Source organism: Notothenia rossii (assembly GCF_949606895.1).
Source record: "Notothenia rossii genome assembly, chromosome: 6".
In the NCBI taxonomy this organism is placed as follows: Eukaryota; Metazoa; Chordata; class Actinopteri; order Perciformes; family Nototheniidae; genus Notothenia; species Notothenia rossii.
The window spans coordinates 39,697,881-39,720,780 of NC_136909.1; the positions used below are offsets into that span (position 1 = coordinate 39,697,881).

Sequence of the window (22,900 nt, forward strand, 5' to 3'; positions counted from 1 at the left end):
ATTTACTTCGAACTCAACATGTAGTGTTTTCTCAGAAAGTCCCAAGTCTAACACTACACAACTAAAAATAAACATTATGATTGACACATTTTCACTTGAGATTATTAATGACTGGATGAACATCTGGTAACCTTTTATAAAATTCAATGGCAATATAACTGAATATGTATAATACAAATATTTGATTGAAGTATCCACCTATAGGTCTTTTAACACAGTGTGATTTGTGTTTATATAAATATGTATTTATTTTATTCAAACATGGTGCAATTGTCACGAAACTCCCCACTTGGATTAATAAGTATTGTGATTGATTGATTGATTGATATGATATCGATATAAATATATACATAAACATCGATATATGTAAATGTAGGGAGATGAATACATTGCAAATGATCAGTGCAGGAATCTCTCTCTCTCTCTCTCTCTCTCTCTCTCTCTCTCTCTCTCTCTCTCTCTCTCTCTCTCTCTCTCTCTCTCTCTCTCTCTCTCTCTCTCTCTCTCTCTCTCTCTCTCTCTCTCTCTCTCTCTCTCTGTGTGGCTGTCTCTCTCCCAGAGCTGCTTTCTCCTGCCCCCCCTCCCTGATTCCTCCACCGGCAGCGTTGCAGATGGAATACACTGAAGCTAACGTCAGACTCCGCAGAGTTAATTGTAGTAATTAATGTCATACTTCTGTTTAATTTGCGAGGATGGTGTCGCCCACTGAAGCCGGGTAATCAGACTCAGAGGCCGGAGCGGCAGGGAAGGCTATATCTGCCTGGAGTTCAAGCAAGGACTCCTTGGTTAAATATCGGCCTCCGTGCAGGATTCTATTGGGCCAATTGTGGATATTTCAGGGCGTATTTGAACCGGATTCTCTCGGCAGTGGAGGTGGCTTTTGGTGGGTTCGGTTCTTGATGCCCGGAGGGCCAGAGGATCCAACATTAAGCAGCCCAGACTGCGGAGCCCCGGAGTAGGGCTCGAACACCGGGGAGTACAGAAGGTATGTTGGCTCTGCGAAAAACAACCTTTCTGTTCATCGTGTCCGTGTGTGAAACACCGTTTTAATACGTTTAATTAACGGGATGGTTAAACCACCGACCAGGCTGCTCAACATCGATCCACATGTTGTTTAATGTTTTGTGTTGGAGGAAGAAGATATCTGGTGGCTAACTGCTAGCCTCGTAGCATTCCATTGTCACAGCCCGTTGGAGCTAGCTATGCTAACAGACTGGCTTGCTGTGAAATAGGAATTCATTCTAACGTTACATTTCACACACACTATCCTTCGTTTGTTTTCTCGTTTCTTGGTTGGTTCAATATATGTCTGTGGATTACTGTATGGTGTTTTAGACGGGTCGGATTGCTTTCGTCTTGTTAGCATCTTATGCTAACAGCGGTGTTACCCTATAAAGCAAGGAGAAGCTTCATTAGCAAGTTAGCATTAGCTTCGTTACCTGGTTGCAACACTACAAGGAATCTCAAAATGTCTCCTCTGACTCTGTCATTTTGTCAGAGCAGTTCACTTCACAAAAATAGAAAACACGAGGACGTGACCCGGAAAACTCTCCAGTTTATTTCGTTTTATTGTTTTAATTCAGCCATAACATTATAGCGTGCGCGTGCGTGTGTAGCATTCACACGGCTCATGGTAGGAGGGGTTGTTAGGTTGAGAACCAGACACACCGTGAAAACAGTAAGTTTACACATTTTAACCACTTTACAACAGTGTTTAAAGGACATTTACACGTCCAAAAGAATCAGCTGTTCTATTAATGGATTTGTATTTACTTCAACAATAACAAATTGAACAACCCATTAACAATATTTGCTAATTACGACACACAATGTGTTAATATATTGTTAATGTTGGAAACAATTTAGCAAATGACACTGGAGCCGAGAAATCAGGATGGTGTGATGGAGAAGACGCTCATGTTCATAAAAACAAATAGCCCATCTTTATTTGGGGTATTGATAAAACATTTTTGGGGATTGGCTAATAGAATAGCTCATTCCTGCTTTACCACTTATTTAGAACCATTGAATTAAAGATATGTGTATTGTCCCCCTTTTTCCAAAGTTGTTAATTGTAATACCACAGAAGCTTCTTTTATTAAAGGGTTTGTTAATAATCTATGAAACATGCATAACAAATTGAAGTAATGTTCAGTACTGAGTCCTGGTTAGCAGATTAATTAAGACAAGTCTCAAATAGTTTTGTGATTACTATTAGAGACGGTATAGTTAGTATTAGGGCTATAACAAATGTAATATATGTTTTGCATTCAAAACCTAATGCAACAAAAAGTTGTGTTTGGCTCAAATGTTGTTATGGTAGTATGCATTAGAGGTGCCTTTTTAGTGCTTTTACAAACATGTTTACTTAATGAGACCTTTGACAAATAATTATCAGTATTGTGAATAGCATGTCTAAGTGCAGCGTTTAAAATCCGGAGAATACACCTATATTATTTCACAATATCCAAAATCTAAACAATATCTATTATCATATGATATCGATAAAATATTGATATATTGCCCATTCCCAGCCGAGCATTTTGGATATTCATTTTAAATGTGAACTTCAACATTGTAAATAAAGTTTTTAAACTACTTAGTACAGCCCTAGTAAGTATAGTTCTTTACAGTACAGAGCAAATTCTCCATCCTTTTTGTTTAAATGTAAATGTAATTCCTTTATGTGATTGTGCACTACTTTCTTCACTTTCAGTACTTTTAAAATGTATCTCTCCACAGTATATTTGATCATTAGTATGATTGGTGCTCGAGTGCGTGTCAGTTACTTATTGTTGCACATCTTACGTAAAGAACGTGACTGAAAGTATTCAGTATGTCAGCGAAAGGAGTTCACAGAATATTTCCTGTTGTCCTCCACTTATATTTTTGTCTCATAGTGAACGCCAAGCCAAAGTCCATTCACAAATCTGGCAATTAAATGTGACCTTTATCAGCAGCAACACGCCCAGTAAAAGTGATCCTAGACATGTTTTGTATTTGTCGGTCAGTTGTTCTTTTCAATGACAAAAACAGACTTTAAGATAAAGACCGTTCCTTTCACTGATTGAAAACACCAGAAGAGTCATTCAGCTGAAGAAAGTAAATGGTCACGTTTATTGGCTATCTGTAAGCTGCTTTACTGTTTGTGTACGGCCAACAATGTCTTATTAGAGGCATCACTCTGGATTGTTACAAGTTGTGAAAGAGACACTGGTATCGTATTCAGCTTGTGAGTATGCATGTGTCTTAATAGCAAAATATGCTCTTGTAATCACCTACCATTGTAAGAATTACCACAGAGGTCGTTGTGACCATTTTCCAGATGTTTAGACATTCTTTTAGGGTTATGTTCTGACCACCAGATTATGTTCTGATTACAAGATCCATGTCCGTTAGCTGCTTCTGTTTCGGTGAAGAAGCCGATTCAGAGCACAGGATGAATCAAATGTCATTGTTAATAAAAGAAAATAAGATTAAATAAGGCTGCAGATTCTAAAATCTAACTTTTTTTAAATTCCACTCGCAGGTGAGGAGCAGAGAAAGCACTAATACGCTTCAGTAAAAGTATAACACTGCAGTATTGTGAGATCTTTTATGTAAAGCTTTATCACCACCATAGTTTCGGTTTGTCGCACAGGTTTAATTCAGAAGAAAGCTAAAATATTGGTTTGATGATGAAGGGGATGATGCTTCATGACACATGGAGTGTTGAATCATCCTCAACCTGAGTGAGTCATCTTTTGCTGCTGGTTTGTTATACATTTTTTAACAGATTTAGTTTTAAATAGTTACGTTTTTATTCAAGTATAGCTGTTTTACTCTTTGGAAAATCTCTTATCTATTTACTTAGATGTCTATTTAGTATACTAAATTATATTCTAAGACTGGTTTTATACGGGTGCTTAAAAACACATGACATTTCATGTGGTATTACATTTTCCAACATCTGCTCGGTGATGGAAAAGCTTAGATGGCCTAAATTCGGCTTTGAAATATCCACTTTTTTCGCTAACTGTGTTTGCGTTATACCTTTTCTCTGAAAACGGCATCATGAGCGCTGAGAGTAAATAGGCCAGCGCTTTTACGTTATATTAGCCTTGCACGTCTTCAACAATGTATATGAAAATAAAAAACATATCTGAAATACCTGATCCCCTCATAGAAAATGCCGCTCTTTACTAAATCAAGCACACCTATACTTATAGCCAGACACAGCCAGTGTTTGAAATGTTACTCCGCTCTGCGACCAGCTCAGTCAGTGGGCTTGGTGAGATTGTCCATCAATTGGACCTGGCTGCAGAGGAGTCTGCAACAAACCGACCCTCTTCGAAACCCAGAGCCCTTTTTGTTAACCATGTTGTGATGGTGTTTGTCTATGATCATTTGCATACATCAAATGTTGTTTATGATGCCGTGGCAGCTGCTCTCCTCAGTGCAGACGTCTGACGAAATGCCCGTGAAATCGACACACTAGATAATTCGGACATCCGTGATGCCGTGTAATGCTGCCAGAGCGCACCGGAACGCCGCTCTGGCATTTCAAACATTGCACTACCCATAAGGAGCCGTACACATGTAGCAATGCCGCAGTTTTTGCCTGGCTGTGTCTTTAGTTGAAAGCCAAGTGGCGATCTGTCATACTGATCATAAAATAAAGCCATCATTCTACTAACCCCCGTGGCCCAAGCGAACCCCTGTGTTTTCTTTCCTCTTGTAGGAGGAAATATCCAGAATGATTTCCAGATTGTCACTTAAATGTTTGTTGTCTGTTCTTCATATGTTTATGTCAGCTGTTAGTTTTGACAGCATAGATTTTTATAATTAATCAGAAGATGTGTCTGTTAGTCTGAGTATTTGTTGAGTCCGGGTTGTGTTGTTTGGTCTTCAGATTCCAATCACCGCTGTCTGCATACAGTGCAGTGTTTGTTATCATGTGACATACTGCATGTGTTTTAATGTGTGTGTGTGTGTGTTACCGTGTAAGTAATGCTGTCCTGCTTCCTCTCAGGTGACTTGTCCCGGTGTCAGACTCAAACACTGAAGCGTTTTAATTTCACAATGTTTCAACAGGAAACTCTGGTCAAACTTTCACGTATTATTGATCACATCCTAGATTTGATCAGAAGCAAACTCTCGACCGAGTCAGAGTCACGGATAATGTTGTTAAAAGAAACAAACAAACTACTGAAAGTGGAGAAAGTGCACACTACTTCAATACTGCACTCGCATATGAGTGTTGCATAGTGATGTCATTATGTTACAGAAGCAGGAGTCCAATAGAAGCGTTTCAGGCGGGGGAGTGTGGTAGAGAAATAGTGGAGATTTTAGCCTTTGCAGACCATTGACATGTACACAAACTTATACAACACACTACAGTAAAAGCAAACCCACAAAAGCTGAATATGGCTTCTTATAAAAATAAGTCGGAAGCGGTTAAACTAGTGTGTAAAAGCGGCTGATAAACTATTCCAGATTGTTGGGCGCCTCACAGGCAGTCTATGAACGCTGAATGTTATAAGTATTACACTACTGACAATCATTTCAACGACACATTTATATCATAATGGAGTCACTTCATATGTTACAGGCTGTCCGCGGGGTCTTAAAAAGTATTAAAAGTTGATAAATCAATTTAGCGAAAATGAAGGCTATTAAAAAGTATTAAGCGGCATTTTCCAAGGTATTACATGTTGTAGCTTGTTTTCAATAAGTATATCAATTGTCCAAAGAGGTTGTATTCTACAGTCTGCCTGAATGTAATCATTGCGTAGGTGTGTAGTGTGATTCTGTGTAGTTTATTTATGGCATCCCGTTGGATGTGACGTCATCTAAACAGGACATCGCACGCTCACTGCTTGATAGCGTGCGTTTACGCCGGTTGTTAAACAACATCGTTATGGGGGAATGCAAGTTTGCGTCCAAATGGTTGGAAGATAAGAAGGAAGGGACAATCAATACTGTATATAGTCAATGTGAGGTAAAGTGTGTCGTCAATGTAACCGGTTAAAACTCAAAGTGGCGATGAGGTCTTAAAATGTATGGAAAGGGTCTTAGAAAAGGTCTTAAAAGGTGTTAAATTTGACTTCAGGATTCCTGCATATACCCTGATTTACTATGAATTGCTTATAAAATAAAAGTGAAAAGAACAAATTCATCAAGAACCAAAACTGGAGTCAGAAGTGATCAGATCTCACTAACATGTGAACCTCCTTCTGGGAGTTCAATAGCGATAGATGTATTCTGAAGTCCCAGTATCAAAAATACTCAGTAAGAGCTTACAGTCTTGCATTTAAATTGTATCTTCAGCTATAGTATTGAAGACTGAAAGGATGCATAGCTGAAATTTTCATTATGCAGAATGAGCCATGTCAGTGTCGCTATTATTGGATCATTTTTACCCATGCATTAAATGTAGAGGGTAGTCAATAACCAAATCAAATGTTTTATGTTCAAAATATTTTTCAATTCAATATTTCAATTTTCTCCATGTATGGCTGACCTCAAAGGAACAATTTGAGATGGATTATTTATTTATTCTTTTCACCTACAAATAACTTATTTGATGGGAAATGTAGTTTACCTAATTAATTCCCTGTGTCTGCTTGTCTGTCTCCAGGAGTTAGTCTGTCTGATTGGACTCCGTCGGGCCACCAGGCCCCCCCCCTCACCATGAACCCTATGAACCAGATGAAGGCGGGACTGGCCAACAACCCACACAGGTAGACAAATGGGCACAAACATATTATTACAATATGAGGTTGTTTGAAAATCAATAATCCAGTAGAAGGCTTTGTTTATAATATTGCATTAGAAAAAGTGACCACATAAAAATAAATTGCTCTAACCTTTTATGGTTTTATACATCACCTAATGTGTGGAGCTTTAAAGAAGACATATTCTACTGATGTTCAGCTTCATATCAGTATGTAGTGTCTCTCCTGTGACATGTCTCCATGCTTTAATGTTCAAAAAGCTCTTTATTTTCCTCATTCTGCCTGTGCTGCAGCACCTCTTTTAACCCTCTGTCTGAAACCAGAGCCCAGTCTGCTCTGATTGGTTAGCTGGCCGGCTCTGTTGTGAATGGTAAACCGCTTAGAGATGTTTCGCCCCTTACAATCACGTACAATGTGTTGGAGCGCTAGCCAATAGAAGTGCAAGTGTTACCTGGTGATGTCAATATGTTGCAATAAGCATTTCACAAAATTAGACATTATTTCCTCAGTCGTCATTTTAAAGCGCACAGCTGCACCAGCTTCCATTGTGTGGTTGTTGCATACGTAGCCTAAAGTGTTCTTAATAATATAAAAAAATTTATCAAATGGATTTTTTGTACTTATAATGCAATTGCAATACGATTAACAATATTTGAGGTATTTTCGAAGCAGATGTGTACCAAACAAATATGCATATTAAGTCCGTAGTAAATAATTTATAGGCCAGTACATCTCTGCAGCGCCGTAATTCTTAATTCAATATTATATTTAACACATATTCAGTCTTTAAAGGAGAAAGGTCCACTCAAATCCTCTCTCTGCGTTGGTTTACAGTGACGGTTCGTACCCCTATGATCCCTCTGGCTGGCAGCAGCCCAACAATCAGCCAACAGGATCCCTCTCCGTGGTAACCACAGTCTGGGGAGTGACCAATCCCTCAGCCAGCCAGGTATCATCAAAAGACAAAATTGGAATTATGACTTATAATTTCCACAGATGTAAATTAATCAAAAAAGGTTAATTATGGAAGAAGACATATCGGATTAAACATTTCTGTTTTTCTTTGTCTGCCAGGGCATGGGAGGAGGAGTAATGGGGCCCGGGGGCAACCCAGGCGGGGGTCCCATGATGCAGGGCCCTGGGGGTCCGGGCATGGGCGGTGGACCAGGAGGCTACATGGGTCAGCAGGGCTATGGAGAGCCCAGCAAAGGCTACATGAACCAGGGCATGTACGGCCGGAACACTGGCGGCTACGCTGGAGGACCGGGGGGGTATGCAGGGAGGTGGGTTTCTCTCAACAGAATTAATTAAATATGGAGAATAACCTTTCCGAAATATATATTTCACAGTTATTTCAAATGTCGCTGTTTTCAGTTCTCTATAATGTTAAAAATGAAAGTGTTCTTTAATGTCTGGTTTTTTGGTACTTACTCTGTGTACCGGCTCAACAATAATCTGTATATCCCCCACAGTTGGTACCATATTATATAGTTCTTAGCAAGTAGCACCCTCTTTAAGAAATAGAATAGTTAAACTCCAGTTATGATTTCAAAAAGATTCATAGCATAAATACTGACAGTATTTACATTATTTGTTTTATATATAATATAATAATGTAATCATATCAAATATGAAACATGACTGACTTCTCTCGCCAGTTACCCGTCGAACCCCGGCGGCTCCAGAGGCTCGGCTGACTTCTCGCAGGCTGCTGCCGCCGCCGCCGTTGCTGCTGCTGCTGCTACGGCAACTGCCACCGCCACGGCAACGGTAGCCGCCATCCAGGAGAAACAAAACCAGGATATGAACTATGGACAGGTAAAAGGAGGAAAAGATAGGGGGTCACTTCCTATGATTCACAGATACACCTGCTGCTGATTGGCTGTCAAATATTTCAGATGTCCTCATGGCTAATTGGTTTTGAACTGGTGGAATATTTATTCATGTCCAATCTCATGACACCCTCCAGATGTCGGCTGCTGATATGTTATTTAATAGTTGTGTTATTATAAATGTTTGCATCACACAAATCAGATCAACAACCCCACACAGCCACCACATGAAACTATTTCTATAAACACTATACAATTAAAAGCATTAGCGTAGTTTTGTATTTATCTTCAACTATGCAGAAATATCAGATTTGAAACCACTAATTAGACATGAATAAACATTAACATTCAAATCTTTATTTAGAATGAAATGTCAACGTAATGACTGAAGCCCTGAAGTAGGGATGCCCTGTTCAAGCTGATGCCTTTATTTATTTATTTTTTAACAAAACAATAAAGTATTAAATAACAATCCCTCTGTAAAACCTTTGGAATGTTCTCTCCTTTTTAAAGGTTTGCAGACTAAATGACTGACAAAAACAAAAGATAAATTGTCTCAATCTAGCTCAATAAAGCTGATACGATAACTCTTCTATTGCCTTCCGTTCCTCGGTTCTCTACACTACTCTGTACCCTCATCAATGTGATACCAAGTACTCATGCTATTATTTTGTTTGTTTTTCAGATGGGAGGGCCAGGTTATAACAACCAGTTCATGTCCCACTCCGGCCCCCGCGGCCCACCTGGTATGGCCCCTGGAGGTATGGGCCACGGGCCAGGACCGAATAGGGGCCCTCCTTCCATGGGCCCCATGTATGGACCTGGGGGTGGCTCCCAGAGGGTCCCTCAACACCCAAACTATGGCCCTGGACCACAGCAGGGTCACCTGAGACCCCCACAGGGCCTCAAACGGCCCTACAACCCCGAGGTAAGATCAAGAGGTTTAATCAGGGTCAACACTTCATCAGAGTAAACACAGATAAAGCTAGATTTGATGGGGTTCCAATAGATTATTTCTGTTTGTTTATTTTACATTATCATGAATTATTAGAATGGGTATCTATGATATCTGATTATCACAATGAACCACATCAGAATACATTTTCAGTTAATATATTAACACAACATTGTTTTTTAAGCAAACTTTTTAAATGTACTGTTTTCTGTTTCATATTTGATTACATTTTGGGTAACATGACCCTTCCCTCTATTGCCTGTCGTGTTTGATAGTTATTTTGAGAAAACTGCGTTATAAACCTTTTTGGATAATATTTCTGGCAAAATTTAACGATTTAATCAGTATAGTGAAGAGATACAGAATGTCAATGTCCAACCAGCTGGAAATCACACAGGGCTAAGTTATCAGATCACCTAATAACTCATTATTATGAGATACTTACAAATTCGAATGACTTACACAATCTTTTTTTTTTCCATCAACATTATTGTACAAAATCAAAAAACATTTCATACATACCTCCTTCTTGTTCCACTGCTTCTTCCTCAGTCATTCCCAGGAATGTCTCAGCAGTATGTTGGTCCCAATGTGAACGTGATGTCCGGTCCTGGGGGTGGCGGTGGTTCCATTCCAGGTTCAGGTGGAGGCGCTCATGCGGGACCCGGTCCATACTCAGGCCAAAATATGCAGTACCATCCAGGTATGATGTGAGAAGGAGCAAAGCTTCCGCCGTGTTTTGTTATTTTTCCACTATATATATGATATTCTATCCTGAAGTGTGTGTTTTGTCCGCTCACCGCTGCATGTGATCATGCAGAGCTGAGTTTCGACTCGTCAGCAGCAGCTGATCTCTCTCTCCCGTCAGATTAGACTTCACTCACGTTTATGTCCATATCGATCAGATCTAGCTAGTTCTAGCTAATGATGGGACTACCTGCTTATTAAAAGACACCTAAACAATAAGCGTCGCTATGCAACCGGGTGAGGCCGCAAAGTATAGCGCAGCATTATGCATTTGTTGCCCACATGCCCACCAGAACCCAGAGGCATTACCAACAGATCAACGCACAATCAACCCATACAGGATATCTCTTTCCCCACATTAAATGTTAGACATTAGAATTGACTATTCTTGTCTGTCACATACTCTTCTTATATGTCACATAAGTGGCGCAACTGAAGCGGTATTGCGCTAAAGGGAAATGAGTTTTAGATTTGCCGGTCTTCAGCATATTTTACCGGTCAAAGTCCGGTAATTACCGGCTAACGGAAACTCTGACCCGCAGATAGTTCCTCATCAGTATAGGCGGGTGATCAGCTAGTCGGTGTTGCGATGGTGCTCGTTACTTCCGTTTAAACGGGACACTGAATCAGTTCTTCAGCAACAAAACAAAACAACGTCTATGTTGAGGTGGTTCTTATAAAAGTACTACATATTATCTCTATTCAAAAACCAAAAAGGGCAATTTGAGTAGGAAGGGGTGGAGTGGAAGAAAACAAAAATGTTTTAATCAAACATTTATACATCTAAAAAAATTGCAACTGCGGAAGAAGTAGTTTAATTTTTGCTTCTCGGAGTCAAATCTTATTCTAATTTGGCTTAAAGATGAGAAACCCTTTTCCCAGCTCCATGAATTTAAAGTTGTTTTGTGTTTTCTGATCTTTTCTTTCTATTTACCTGAAGGTCTTGGTGGTCCAGGCCCTGGCCCTCAGCGATCCAGCTCCTCCCCTTCATATCAGACCCATAAAATGCCCCTCCCACAGTACCCCCCCTCTGGACCCCCAAACTCACAGTACTACAAGGTGAGGTGTGTGTGTGTGTGTGTGTGTGTGTGTGTGTGTGTGTGTGTGTGTGTGTGTGTGTGTGTGTGTGTGTGTGTGTGTGTGTGTGTGTGTGTGTGTGTGTGTGTGTGTGTGTGTGTGTGTGTGTGTGTGTGTGTGTGTGTGTGTGTGTGTGTGTGTGTGTGTGTGTGTGTGTGTGTGTGTGTGTGTGTGTGTGTGTGTGTGTGTGTGTGTGTGTGTGTGTGTGTGTGTGTGTGTGTGTGTGTGTGTGTGTGTGTGTGTGTGTGTTATATAAGCAATAGCTCACAACAGGCCGTGGTATATGCTCATTATATCACAGCTAAGGGGCGTGGTTCGGCCCGACGCGCGTTAATGTGTATGTTGCTGTTTATTGTGCACCCACTGAAAAACTGTCCAGCATCAGTAGCATGGCTTACTTGGTCACTTGTATGGGTTGAGGTTGTTCGAGGCTGTTGCTTGGCGTGGCGAGGATATTGCTCCACTTTCTCGAGACTTTCCCCGAGATTGGGCTTCCAGTAGCTCTGGAGAGAGCTTTCGTACCTGTGGCCACTAACGGTCATAATTTCTCTGCTTTGTTTCAAGACCCTCATCAGAAAGCTTTTCAATGGTGGTACTTTTCCAGTTGGTCTACCTGCTCTTCACGTAGCTCTGCATGTCGTAGTTTAGGTGCTTTTTTTTCTGGAGATAGGCACTGCTCAATCCACTCCTACATACTATAGTAAGACCCCTCCGGAGGTCGAAGTTAATCTTAAATGTTTCCATTTTATGCTTTGTAAGTTTGTTTCGTAACGGAAGAAATTTAAATATATTTATAAAACTGACAAGTCAAATCAAGCTATCTGATCGGTTTGGGTTGAATATAGGAAAACACTGAATATAAAAAAGAAAATATATTTCAAGGAAAGTAGGCTATATGAAAAACCAAAAGGCTAATTCAGGCAGCACTTCTACTTAATCCAATTTCTACCCAGAAAGACCATTCTTTTAAATCGAGGCCACGACAACAAACTACAGGGTTCGTACGGGTGCTTGAAATCCTTGAAAATGCTTGAATTTTTACGAGGTGTTTTCATGACTTGAAAAGTGCTTGAATTTTGGGAATGGTGCTTGGATTTGAGATAAAGTGCTTGAAATTGTAAATAAAACATTTACTTTTACAATAAATTGCTGTCTGACTGAATAGTTCGCTTTTTAGATTAAGAAAATAAAGAAGTCGGAGCGAGCTTAGTTGCTTCGCTTCTACATAAAACAGCTCCGCTCCGGCCTTCCCGCGCTATGCGCGCGACCTGCAAGTGTTTTATTTTGTGTGACCTGGGCATTCTAATGAGAGAATGACAGTATGCCAGGAGGTTGCTGTTTTAACGATCGTTGGCTATCCGAAAAGAAATACAAGCTGTGGCTAAAACGAGGATCAACCCAACGATTCGCCTTCTGCACAGTTTGCCACAAAGAATTTCAATTATTCGCGATGGGAGAGTCTGCGCTGACGAGCCATATGAAAGGTAAACCGTAGTAGAGCATTTTGGATTAGGCTAACTTTGCATGTTACGTTTGTTTAAGCTAGTAACCTTAGCGAACTCGATGTGGGATAATTGCTTATGCAGGTGACAATAATAAAAAGGAGCGTACCTATGTCAGTATGTGCGACAGTCGCCATCCTGTGTTTTTCGGAGGATGAAGCACATAAAAGCAATGTATTTCTACTGGTAGTATTTTTCGTGCCTAAACTTGCTCCATCGAAATCAGTCACATTGACCCGAAGACACATTTTGAGTTATACACTGTTGGAAAGAGGATATTCCTACACTGTAAAAAAACCCCCGTTGTTTTTACGGTAAAAACCTGGCAGCTTTGTTGCCAGAATAATGATGTAAAAAATATGGTAAACTGTAAACAACTTTACAGAACAACGTGTATATTTTACAGTTTAAAACAGTTGTAATTTACATTTTAAATCTGTAATTTCAACAGCCCTTTTCTGCTGAATTAGCATGATCACGTTGCTATTAAACTGATTATTTCAGTAAGATTTACATGCAGTTGTTGTCTATTGTACATTGAATCCCATTCAATTTTAAAGAAAAATACCAAACAAATAACACTGTTTAACTGTAAAAGCATCAGTGTAATGCTGTAATTTAACAGAATTTTCCCGCAAATTGTAATCAAAAGTTGTGTATAATTTAGTGTATTTTGCCGTAGTAATGACGAGTTTTACGGTGAAAGCAACCTCTAACTACTGCAATTTTAATTTTCTGTAAAATGTATTTATTACAATTAAAATGCAGCAAAAACTGTTTTATGAATAACAATCTCAAATATATAGTATAAAAGCGCCTGTAAGGATTATTGCTCAGTGGAAAAAAAAAGTTTTTCCTATACATTAGTCAGATTGAAAGATTTCATTTAAACTACACTGCCTTCGTATATATATGTTTGACTATTACCAGAAATGTGAAGAATGTAATCCAGGGTACACAGATTAAGCATTTAAAATAAAAAATGCAAAGCTAGATAAACCTCAAGAGCCACTGTATTAAAAATTGAAAAAATTCCAACAAGAACTTGCCTTTCCAAGAATTTATTATATATATATATATATATATATAATAGCAGTGATCAAAAACATCTGTCATTTCTCAACATACATATTGGTAAAACATACAAACTAAGGCTGCACAATAAACAAACTTCAAGCTGAACAAAGTTGAGAGGTTACTTACAAATGATTTATGGGAAATAATGTTTATAAAACAAAAAACAAAACAAAACCACCCAGTGGAGTGTAACACGTCAACATTTTTACACTCAACAGTGATGTCCTGAGCTTTTACATCCACATAAACCAACCGAAGATTGTTTAAGCAACTTCACTTTGTAACGGCAAACCCCAAGAGTGGCTACAATGACCTTAAAATAATAGTTTGACATTTTGAGAGTTACATATTGCATTTTTTTAAATTAGTTAAAAGAACAATTTAATTAGAAAAAAAGGCACTTCAAATTTTAACTACGATTTAAACAATCAAACAAACTGTAACTTGGGCACATCGCCACATGCCATTGATCTTACTGTCCATATTCAGACATCACGCCACTCATGGTCCGAAAGTTCCTGTATCAAGGTGAGGACTCTCGGGTTCACCTGAAGACGGGATGCGCGTGTCTTCTCCACTTTGGTGCCCTTCTCTGGGTTGATGGAGAAAAAACACCTTAAAATAGAAAAACAAACAAACAACAGAATTAATAATGAAATAGCTTGCCTAACAACAAAAAAATTCACATCAATCTTATTATTTTGAAGCCAAAATGACAATTATCTTAACCCCCAATTCACTGAAGCAGCTGCTTTAGATTTGTTGCAGTTTAATAAAATAAATTATTGGATAAAACCCATCCCAAAAAACACATACCTCTGGACAAACTCCAGGGTGAATGCCAGCTCTGACGGGTAGGCGATGTTGAAGCAATAATAGCTCCCAAACATCATGGACAGGGCAGAAACCAAGGAGGGGATGTTGTCCTGTACTATGTTTCGATCCACACTCAGCATGTATCGCTTTGAAGAATAGCATGATCGTCCTAAAAAAGAAGAAAAACACAATTCAAACTAAATTAAAACAAGACTTTCTTCCTGAAACATTTCACAAAACAATTTTAGCACATATGTTATTACATTTTAAGGTCTGTTAAATTGCTCTCAACATCAATACAAAAATGTATGTATGTGTATTTGCAGGTTAAGGGGAGATAAAGGGGATAGTTTAGGGGATAGTTCATATTGTTTGAAGGGGGGTTGTAGGAGCTACAGTTTGGAGAAACAGAGAGGAGACAGCAGACAGCTAAGCAATGCACTGCTGTGGACATAGTTAAGCCACCAAAAAAACTAAAACAATATTACTCTTAGTGTATGCTATATTAAAGAATATTTCCAAAGCTCTACCTTGCTGTCAGACAGCTATACAGTCTGTTTCTGATAGGGACTGAAGCAGCAGGGTACATTTGTGACAATATTCTAAATATAGCGTACATGTAAACTGAATTTTTAGGTGGCTAAAATACGTTTCGCTGCTGCACCCATCCACAGCTTTACATACGTACCCGTACTCCTGCCTGTTCCTCCAAAGACATGCAAGTAATACACTGACTATGGATAAGTATCCATAAGCATCCAAACTAGCCCTTTACGAGCTTACAGTAACAAAAAACATTGTGCAACATAAACGTCTCAAATTAGACAGAAAAGAGAGAAAGAAGTAGCAGAAAGAACAGAAAAAAAGTAGTGAACGTTTTTACTTACCACACACAACAATGGTGGGAGTCAACTGAACTTGGTCCATCTGTACTTCCCCTGCCAGGCATGTGTCCTCCACATAACAGAACATCGTGTCTTCCTTCTCATCAAAGTAGGACAGTAGAAGCAGCACCATGTCTTTGACGTCTTCAGAACAACCACTTAGCTCTCCTCTCATCACTTTGAACTTGGTTAAAGCCTGTAGCAACCTTTTGCTCTTGTACACAGCAACCGTATTCATGTAGTTCAGGAGTCGTTTCCCCTTCAGATCCAAATTCCGTGTGAAAGTTTCTTGAAGCTCACTTCCTGTGAGTTCCTTGAAGTGGACTGCCATGCCAAGGTCGTCGAACCAAAACGGCCACTCTTGCAGGAGGGATTTTATATTTGTCCCCTGGTTGACTTGTTTACGCTGCGTGTAGAACGTTGACTTCATTAGAAGTTGGACCTCCTCTGGATTTACATCAGTTTGCTTAGACATCACCCTCAGTTTTTCCTTTTTCTCCTGCTGGCTCTCTTCGGTCTCTCCAAGGGGCAGGAATTTTAAATCCCATTTAATGCACCCATAAGTGTCCTGGATTGCTGCTCTCTGTTCTGGAGGGACTTCATCTGTGTCTGACTCGTCGGTGCCATTCTTTCGTTTTCTTATTTTTGGGGTCGTGGATCGCTTCACATTCTCTATCCTATTTTGCAATTGCTTGACCAGAGAGTGATACCCTGGCCCGATCACGTCTCCCTCTATTATGTCTTGAAGAGACGTAGGATACTTTGCCACTATCTTTTTTGCAACTTCAATAGTGTGTCTTTTACTTAAGCAAGTACTTTTTCGCTTCATTTCACACACCAGAATCCGTACCATCTCTCTTCTCATTTGTGGACTAGGTCGTTTTCCTCTGTCCAGTGTCTGCATCAGTTCCTCTGGGAACTTATCCCACGGTATCACAAAGCTATCCATCCAGTCTATATCAGGCCTTTTGCAGCTGTCGGAAGAGGTTGAGGATGAACTTCTGGGTGAATAGGACATCAAGGATGCAGAAGGTCCTGGGCCTGAGCCACCAACAGATGAGCTGCTGGATTCAGGAGTCTGGCCTGCAAAACACACACATATTAACAAAAAGAGTTATGAGGAACACAGTTTTAATGTTTCTATATTTCTGATGTATCTTTTATGCAGGCCACTTTGGGCACTGGTTGCATCCTGTACTAAAATAGTCACAAGTATACATACATCTCAGCTTCCAAGCAGCAAGGACTTTTCTGGCTTGAATTGGCCTCAAAGCTGACAGCAAATCTGCTTCCTTAACAAACTGGAAATCCTCATAGGTCTCCACCCCAAGGGATTGTAAAGTCTCTTCCAGAATATCTTTTTTCATCTCTGGAAGGTCAGGCAAGACCTCAGTGATGGCACTGCATATAAATGTTTGCTCCATGTCTGTCATCTCTGGAATCATGGAAGAACGACACTTTTCGGTTTTCAAAATTACAAATGAAAGACAAAGATAATTAGACATTTAGTCAAGTAATACTGTACATACATTATATACAGATAAGAGGAACCTCTAATTTGAGTATAGGGTGTGATTGAGGATGTATACTTTTTATTTCTGTACATTGCAGAACAAAAACTGCTGTCACTTTAATATTTTTCAAATAGTATTTTATCATTTTCCCTAAGCATACATGTGCATTGTTAGAATAGTTTCAACACCACAGTAGCCAATATCGTGTTTATTTTGACAACACACTGTGTTTCAGCGGGATGACTTGGTGCCCGTTAACAATGTATGATGGTAACGGATAAAAATCTACCAAGTCGTTAATGTTAACACATTGCAACCTTGCATTCTGTTTTGTCACAGAGTACAGGTGGTATTCAGAATGATAGTCAGTTTTATGTATATCCATCACAAAATACACAGCTGAATCATTTTGAATTAAAATAATGAGCAGTTCTCCGAACTCCATGGACTCGTCATTTTTGGACACAAGGAAAAGCCCTTTTTTATATGATGTACCTTTATACTGTATGTCTGTGGAAACACTAGTATTGTTTTCTGAAAAGCCAAACTCTCTCACTGCATGTTTGATTGAATCACTGTAAAGACTGGAGTAAAAATTACAACTGTCTTTGACTTGCAGAAGTTGACTGCATCCTGGCCCAGCTGAAAGATATGCTTGAAACATCCGATGTCTTTCGGATAAAGTTAGGCAGATGTTTTTAAAGTTTTTCAAATGCCTGGCACATCTCTTGAAGTAGCTGTGTTTACTTTCAAAACGCATTGTCCATACTCTAATCAAGGGGCCAAATTTCAAGATGAGTGCCGGATAGTGTCTCATGAAATGGTGCTTTGGTTTTAGTGGACTCTCAGGAAAGAAACACTTCCTTGTTTTCAAATATTATTGGATTGTAATGTCAAGATAGGCTACCTGTGACAACGAAATCTTTTGTGCACAAATCAGATCAACAATATCTTTAAGCTGGAGAGTCAACTGCCACACATCATCTTCTGGATTTTGCACTTTGTCTCCAATTAATACAGGCAGCAATCTTAACAAATTCCAGTTCTGAATGGCTTGACCTGAGAGCTTGAATACGTCAGAGTTGACAGCAGAGGGCTTAGTGAGAGCATCAGATCCTTTGTACTTGAACTGTTTTATGCGCCGGTTCAAAAGTGAATATGTAAACCATTTCTTTTTCTTAATAAAATACTTTAAGTATAGTGCAACATCGTAGGATAAGACACCCTCAAATATGTCATGGCCTAAACAAGGTGGGAGACCTGGCTTGCAAACATGAAAAGATGTCAGAGCATTGAAGACAGAGTTTGCCTTTATGCCTTTTGATGTGTGGACTGTCTTCAACTTTTAGATCAGCAACAGCAGAATCGTAACCTTCGGGTGTGCGCTGTGGCCCACATACATTTGGATCATCACTCTTAAACTCACTTTGTGTGATTTCACAGTACCTGCAAAAGTACTTTGAACGACTAAAGTTTTCAGTGAACCCACCAATACCGTGTGAACCCAAGTTATCACCCGCAATGCAGTACAGAGCCCCTTTGACCATGTCTCCAACTGTTGTAACTATTCCATTTTCCTCCAAATCTTTTAAATCCACTAACATCTCTGAGAACACCTTAGCAAATCCAAATTGTTTTAGGTCATTCTCTCCACACACAATAAAACCAGGGACATGTGATCAGTATTAGAGCGCACATGAGCAGGTAGATTTGCCACAGAAAGATAGACTGCAACAACTTTGTGTTTTTTCCTAGCAGAGCCAAGGGGGTTGACAATTTCAAAAGCATCCTGGTACAGAATTAGCTTCAGGCATCCTGGATTTTCAATGAAGAACTGGTTGGACTTAAAGTTGTGTCCATCACTTATGTCACCAAAAACATCTGAGTCTGTTTCACATGACTGCTGTGACATTGAATTCTTCCAAAATTCTGATTCTAATAAGCCACTTACTGTTTGTTTCAGAGGTATGTAGTAAGCAAACCTTTGTTTCATATTTTCATCATTTCCTAATGTTACTTTTTTTAGGCTCTATGTATTTGAACATCTTTTTGAATGTCTGAGCTCTTGAATATGTTGTTCTCAGTGGTCCCTGGTGACAGACTGACAACAGATCGGAATCCTTCACACAATCACAGATTTTAGCAATAGCATCATCAGTTAGAGACATGTCATCTTTTAAAAGTGAACGTAGTTTACTTAAAATGTAATCCTGTCCCAACTCATGCACATTTTGCATCTCTTCGACAATGGTCTGTATTGTTGAAGCTGGAAGAAGGAGCTGCCCTTGCAATTTTAAGTAGAATAAGCATACATTCCTAAGATAGGTCTCATTGAAATGCTGTGTCAAATCAGTGCTTTCATTTGTTGTTGCATCATTTGGGCTCTGGGAAGCATCTTCATGTGCAGAACACGGAGAAATGGCTTCCCTGTACATGTCACTTATGCTATCAACAGAACATGCTCTGTGTTTTCTGGACATATGAGCAGTAAATGACGATTTCACAGTGAAAGTATTTGTACAACCAGTTACTGGACATAACACAGGTCGTCCCTCCACTATATGATCTTTTAAGTGGGATATAAGTTCTTTCACTGTTTGAAATTGGCGCGCACATAACGAAATTGCACATTTCAAATCTGTAACAATGGCTCTAGCAGTGGCTGCAGGCACATTGTGAATCCGATAAAAGTGAGCTTTAAAAGATGCGTAAGTACAAAATGTTCGCTTGCAGTTCGTGCCAACACATTTGAAAAAACACTGGGGTTCGTTCCTATGCACTCTAGAATGCAGCACATAACCCTTCAAAGTCTGTAGCGTTTTGCTGCAAAAACGGCAGGTAATCATTTTTAGGGGTTCCTATGCAATGCAGAACATAACCCCTCAACGGTTAGCTTACCAGTGCTACAGATGTGATCCTCCGCTCATGTGCACACAGCTCCACGTGGTCCGTGGCAGGCAGACTTGAGGCCGACTTGGCCGCGTAACCGTTAACCTGCAAATACGGCAGGTAATCATTTTTAGCAAGCTAACACGACTGCCTGTTAACTTTGAACCCGCTCAGATGTAGCTTCAAACCCCCCGCTTCATAACAGCATGAATTAAATTAAAATAAAGAGTTCAGCTTTTAGCATGATACTTCAATAACGTTACCAGATTATTTAAATTAACTCCCGGTCAGTAGACGTTATAACTATGACTGCAAAATGCACTCAATCACAAACAGAAGTTAGTATTGTCCTGACAACACACCGTGTTATAATTGAAGTTTGAAGAAAATAAACGGTTAGCTTACCAGTGCTACAGATGTGATCCTCCGCTCATGTGCACACAGCTCCGTGGTCCGTGGCAGGCAGACTTGAGACAGACTTGGCCGCGCACTGAGCCGTAACCGTTAACCTGCAAAAATGGTAGGTAATCATATTTAGCAATATAATAATAATATAACTGCCCGTTAAATTTGAACCCGCTCAGATGTAGCTTCGAACCCCCCGCTTCACAACAGTATGAATTGAACGAAAATAAAGAGTTCAGCTTTTAGCATGATACTTCAATAACGTTACCAGACTATTTAAATTAACTCCCAGTCAGTAGACGTTATAACTACTATGACTGCAAAATGCAATAAATCACAAACAGAATTGTCCTGACAACACACCGTGTTATAATTGAAGTTTGAAGAAAATAAACGGTTAGCTTACCAGTGCTACAGATGTGATCCTCCGCTCATGAGCACCTGCACATAGCTCCGTGGTCCGTGGCAGACAGACTTGGCCGCGCACTGAGCCGTTAACCTGCAAAAAGTGGCTGATCCCGCGATAATTAAATAGTCCAATGAAATAACAGAAACAAACTCTACTGCTCAGTAGGCGTGTCTCAGTTCAGCGGCCGTTTCCTTCGGAGGCTGCGTTCGTTGACCGCTTGCGTCACTTCCGCCGAGAGGCTGTCCCAATTAAAAAAAAATACAAGACTCAAAAAGTAGATTTACCGCTGTGTGGACGGGCCGTTAGTGGCGCGTTCGATTACTGTTTGGGCTGTCTGCCGTGGGCTGCATTCCACTCCAAATAGCCGGGCGGCCCGAGAATCCAAACGCCAGCTGTTTTATGGATTCTCATTTAATTTCCAAAAACGTCTCAGTACTGGGTTATTTCCAATTTCAAAATAAACATATGTATTAAAAAAATAGAAATAAGAAGTAAGTATATTATAGTATATTCAAGAATGAAAAAATATAAAAAAACATGATTTTAACACTGTCATGTTGTCATTTTAACTGTATTGTATTGTTTTATGTATTACAGTTTTTCTGTGTTCAAACCACAGTAATCTGTAAATTATACAATGAAATATAATTATTTTTAACATATTCTTAATGTGAATTTAACAGTTTTGTTTGGTTCAGTACTTTACGAAATATTACTGTCAATTAAACACTGCTTCATTGTTTCTCTATTTACAGTTTTTTGATGTCGTGATTTTACAGCTTTTCCCTGTTAATTTCACTGACTTTTTTTTACAGTGTAGCTTTCTAACGGAGGAAACATATTTTCGTTTGTATTACTGGTCTGGGGGAAGCTCTCGAGTGTGTGTGTGTGTTTGTGTATTTTTGCGTTTGTGTGTATTGTGTTAGTTTCCCGGGGAAAACACTCACGAGAAACACCGGCTGTTGTTATGCCTGCTTTGACGTAAAGTTACTCCGTTCTCCGCTTGTAATTATGCCGTTACAAGCCTCAAAGTGGTATTTATTATCTGAATTTGCCGAAACAAGTTTAATATTCTGAAAGCCAAGACTTTGTTTATTTGAAATCAGATCAAAACAAACTGTAACGGACCCTGCCGTGTTATCTATGATTACTATACGCCATACATTCATAATGTCAGCGGGAGGGAGGAGGGAGCATCGCTACGTAAAAGCATTAGTGCGAGGGAGAGCTGTCATCTTCCCTTTACAAGCTTCAAACATGTATTTATCGGGAGATTTTGGCAATAAAAGTTTCATATTCTGAAAAAAATTCCCTGGAAACCTCCAAAACTCGTACACAGAAAGAGGATCTCTGCACACGCTTTTTTATATCAGCTTTGTGTTTCAATGGTTTTGTCCTAACCTTGGAGAGCCGTATGTTTACTGCCACCCTAAAAGGACCTCAAAAATGTTAATAAAGAATTTATTGAAAAGTTAGTTGGCTGATTGTTTTATATTGGCTCAGCCAGGTTATATGGGATGCCCAGTCTACTATATATGATATGGGTCACTCATTTTACAATATTAAACTTAGTTTTCTTTTCTTTAATTGTTCATCCTCATGTAGAATGCTATTACGAAACACACATTTGGTTGTTTATAGCATAAAGAACATCTGATTTAATGTGAGGTAGGGAAATAATCATTTGAGTATAAGTATGTGCATATAAATATGTAATTTACAACAGCTGTACGCTGCTTGAAAAGCTTGAAAATGCACCTTGAAAATGCTTAAAGTGCTTGAATTTGACTTTGGAAAAGGTGTCAGAACCCTGAAACTAGAAGACTAGCTCTGGTGGCTCTAGCAACTCCTTGTACTTGGCATTGGAGACTTGTGAAGATGAAATTAATTGACGTACTGTAATCCTGCTGGTAATTCCCATTTTAAGAAATGTAATAGTAATCTGATAACATATTTTTTTTATCTTATTGTGAGGGAATACAGTTACCTTTTTTGTGTCCTGTTTAAGTATTCTCATTAAATGTAATCTGTTACTACCAAAGCCTGTTGCCAATGAGCCAAATGCACACATTCACTT

The 22,900-nt window shown here is 39.4% G+C and overlaps 1 protein-coding gene and 1 pseudogene across 5 annotated transcripts in view; one reads left to right on the forward strand and one right to left on the reverse strand.

Annotated features, from left to right (window-relative positions):
* Positions 1 to 550: 550 nt before the first annotated feature.
* LOC307045328 (zinc finger MIZ domain-containing protein 2-like) overlaps positions 551 to 22,900 on the forward strand; it is a 49,572-nt pseudogene continuing 27,222 nt past the window's right edge. The window contains exons 1-8 of the transcript XR_013810677.1: positions 551 to 985; positions 6,620 to 6,722; positions 7,551 to 7,665; positions 7,791 to 7,999; positions 8,375 to 8,534; positions 9,234 to 9,476; positions 10,056 to 10,206; positions 11,191 to 11,309. The product of XR_013810677.1 is annotated as a zinc finger MIZ domain-containing protein 2-like (transcript). The remainder of the gene's footprint in view (positions 986 to 6,619; positions 6,723 to 7,550; positions 7,666 to 7,790; positions 8,000 to 8,374; positions 8,535 to 9,233; positions 9,477 to 10,055; positions 10,207 to 11,190; positions 11,310 to 22,900) is intronic.
* On the reverse strand, positions 11,516 to 21,223 carry LOC307045332 (uncharacterized protein). Of its 4 annotated transcripts, none has more exons than XM_079690922.1 (7): positions 20,821 to 21,223; positions 20,415 to 20,518; positions 20,019 to 20,114; positions 16,829 to 17,041; positions 15,610 to 16,689; positions 14,723 to 14,891; positions 11,516 to 14,521 (listed from the first exon to the last, which is right to left on the reverse strand). In XM_079690922.1, the coding sequence occupies exons 4-7, from the start codon at positions 17,037 to 17,039 to the stop codon at positions 14,392 to 14,394; spliced, it is 1,590 nt and encodes a 529-aa protein (XP_079547048.1). In that variant the 5' UTR covers positions 17,040 to 17,041; positions 20,019 to 20,114; positions 20,415 to 20,518; positions 20,821 to 21,223; the 3' UTR covers positions 11,516 to 14,391. The 4 variants fall into 4 exon arrangements, with proteins under 4 accessions (XP_079547048.1, XP_079547047.1, XP_079547046.1 ...); XM_079690921.1 differs by having other exon boundaries at positions 16,829 to 17,063; XM_079690920.1 differs by having other exon boundaries at positions 11,517 to 14,521; positions 16,829 to 20,114.

Excerpts from the sequence above, each read along its gene's own strand:
- LOC307045332 (XM_079690920.1), bottom strand. The coding sequence starts at position 17,111 with ATGTCTAATTATCTTTGTCTTTCATTTGTAATTTTGAAAACCGAAAAG. Across the intron at positions 16,690-16,828 it reads TGCTGCTTGGAAGCTGAGAT|GCCAGACTCCTGAATCCAGC; the intron begins GTATGTATACTT and ends TGTGTTTTGCAG. Across the intron at positions 14,892-15,609 it reads TCCCACCATTGTTGTGTGTG|GACGATCATGCTATTCTTCA; the intron begins GTAAGTAAAAAC and ends CTTCTTTTTTAG.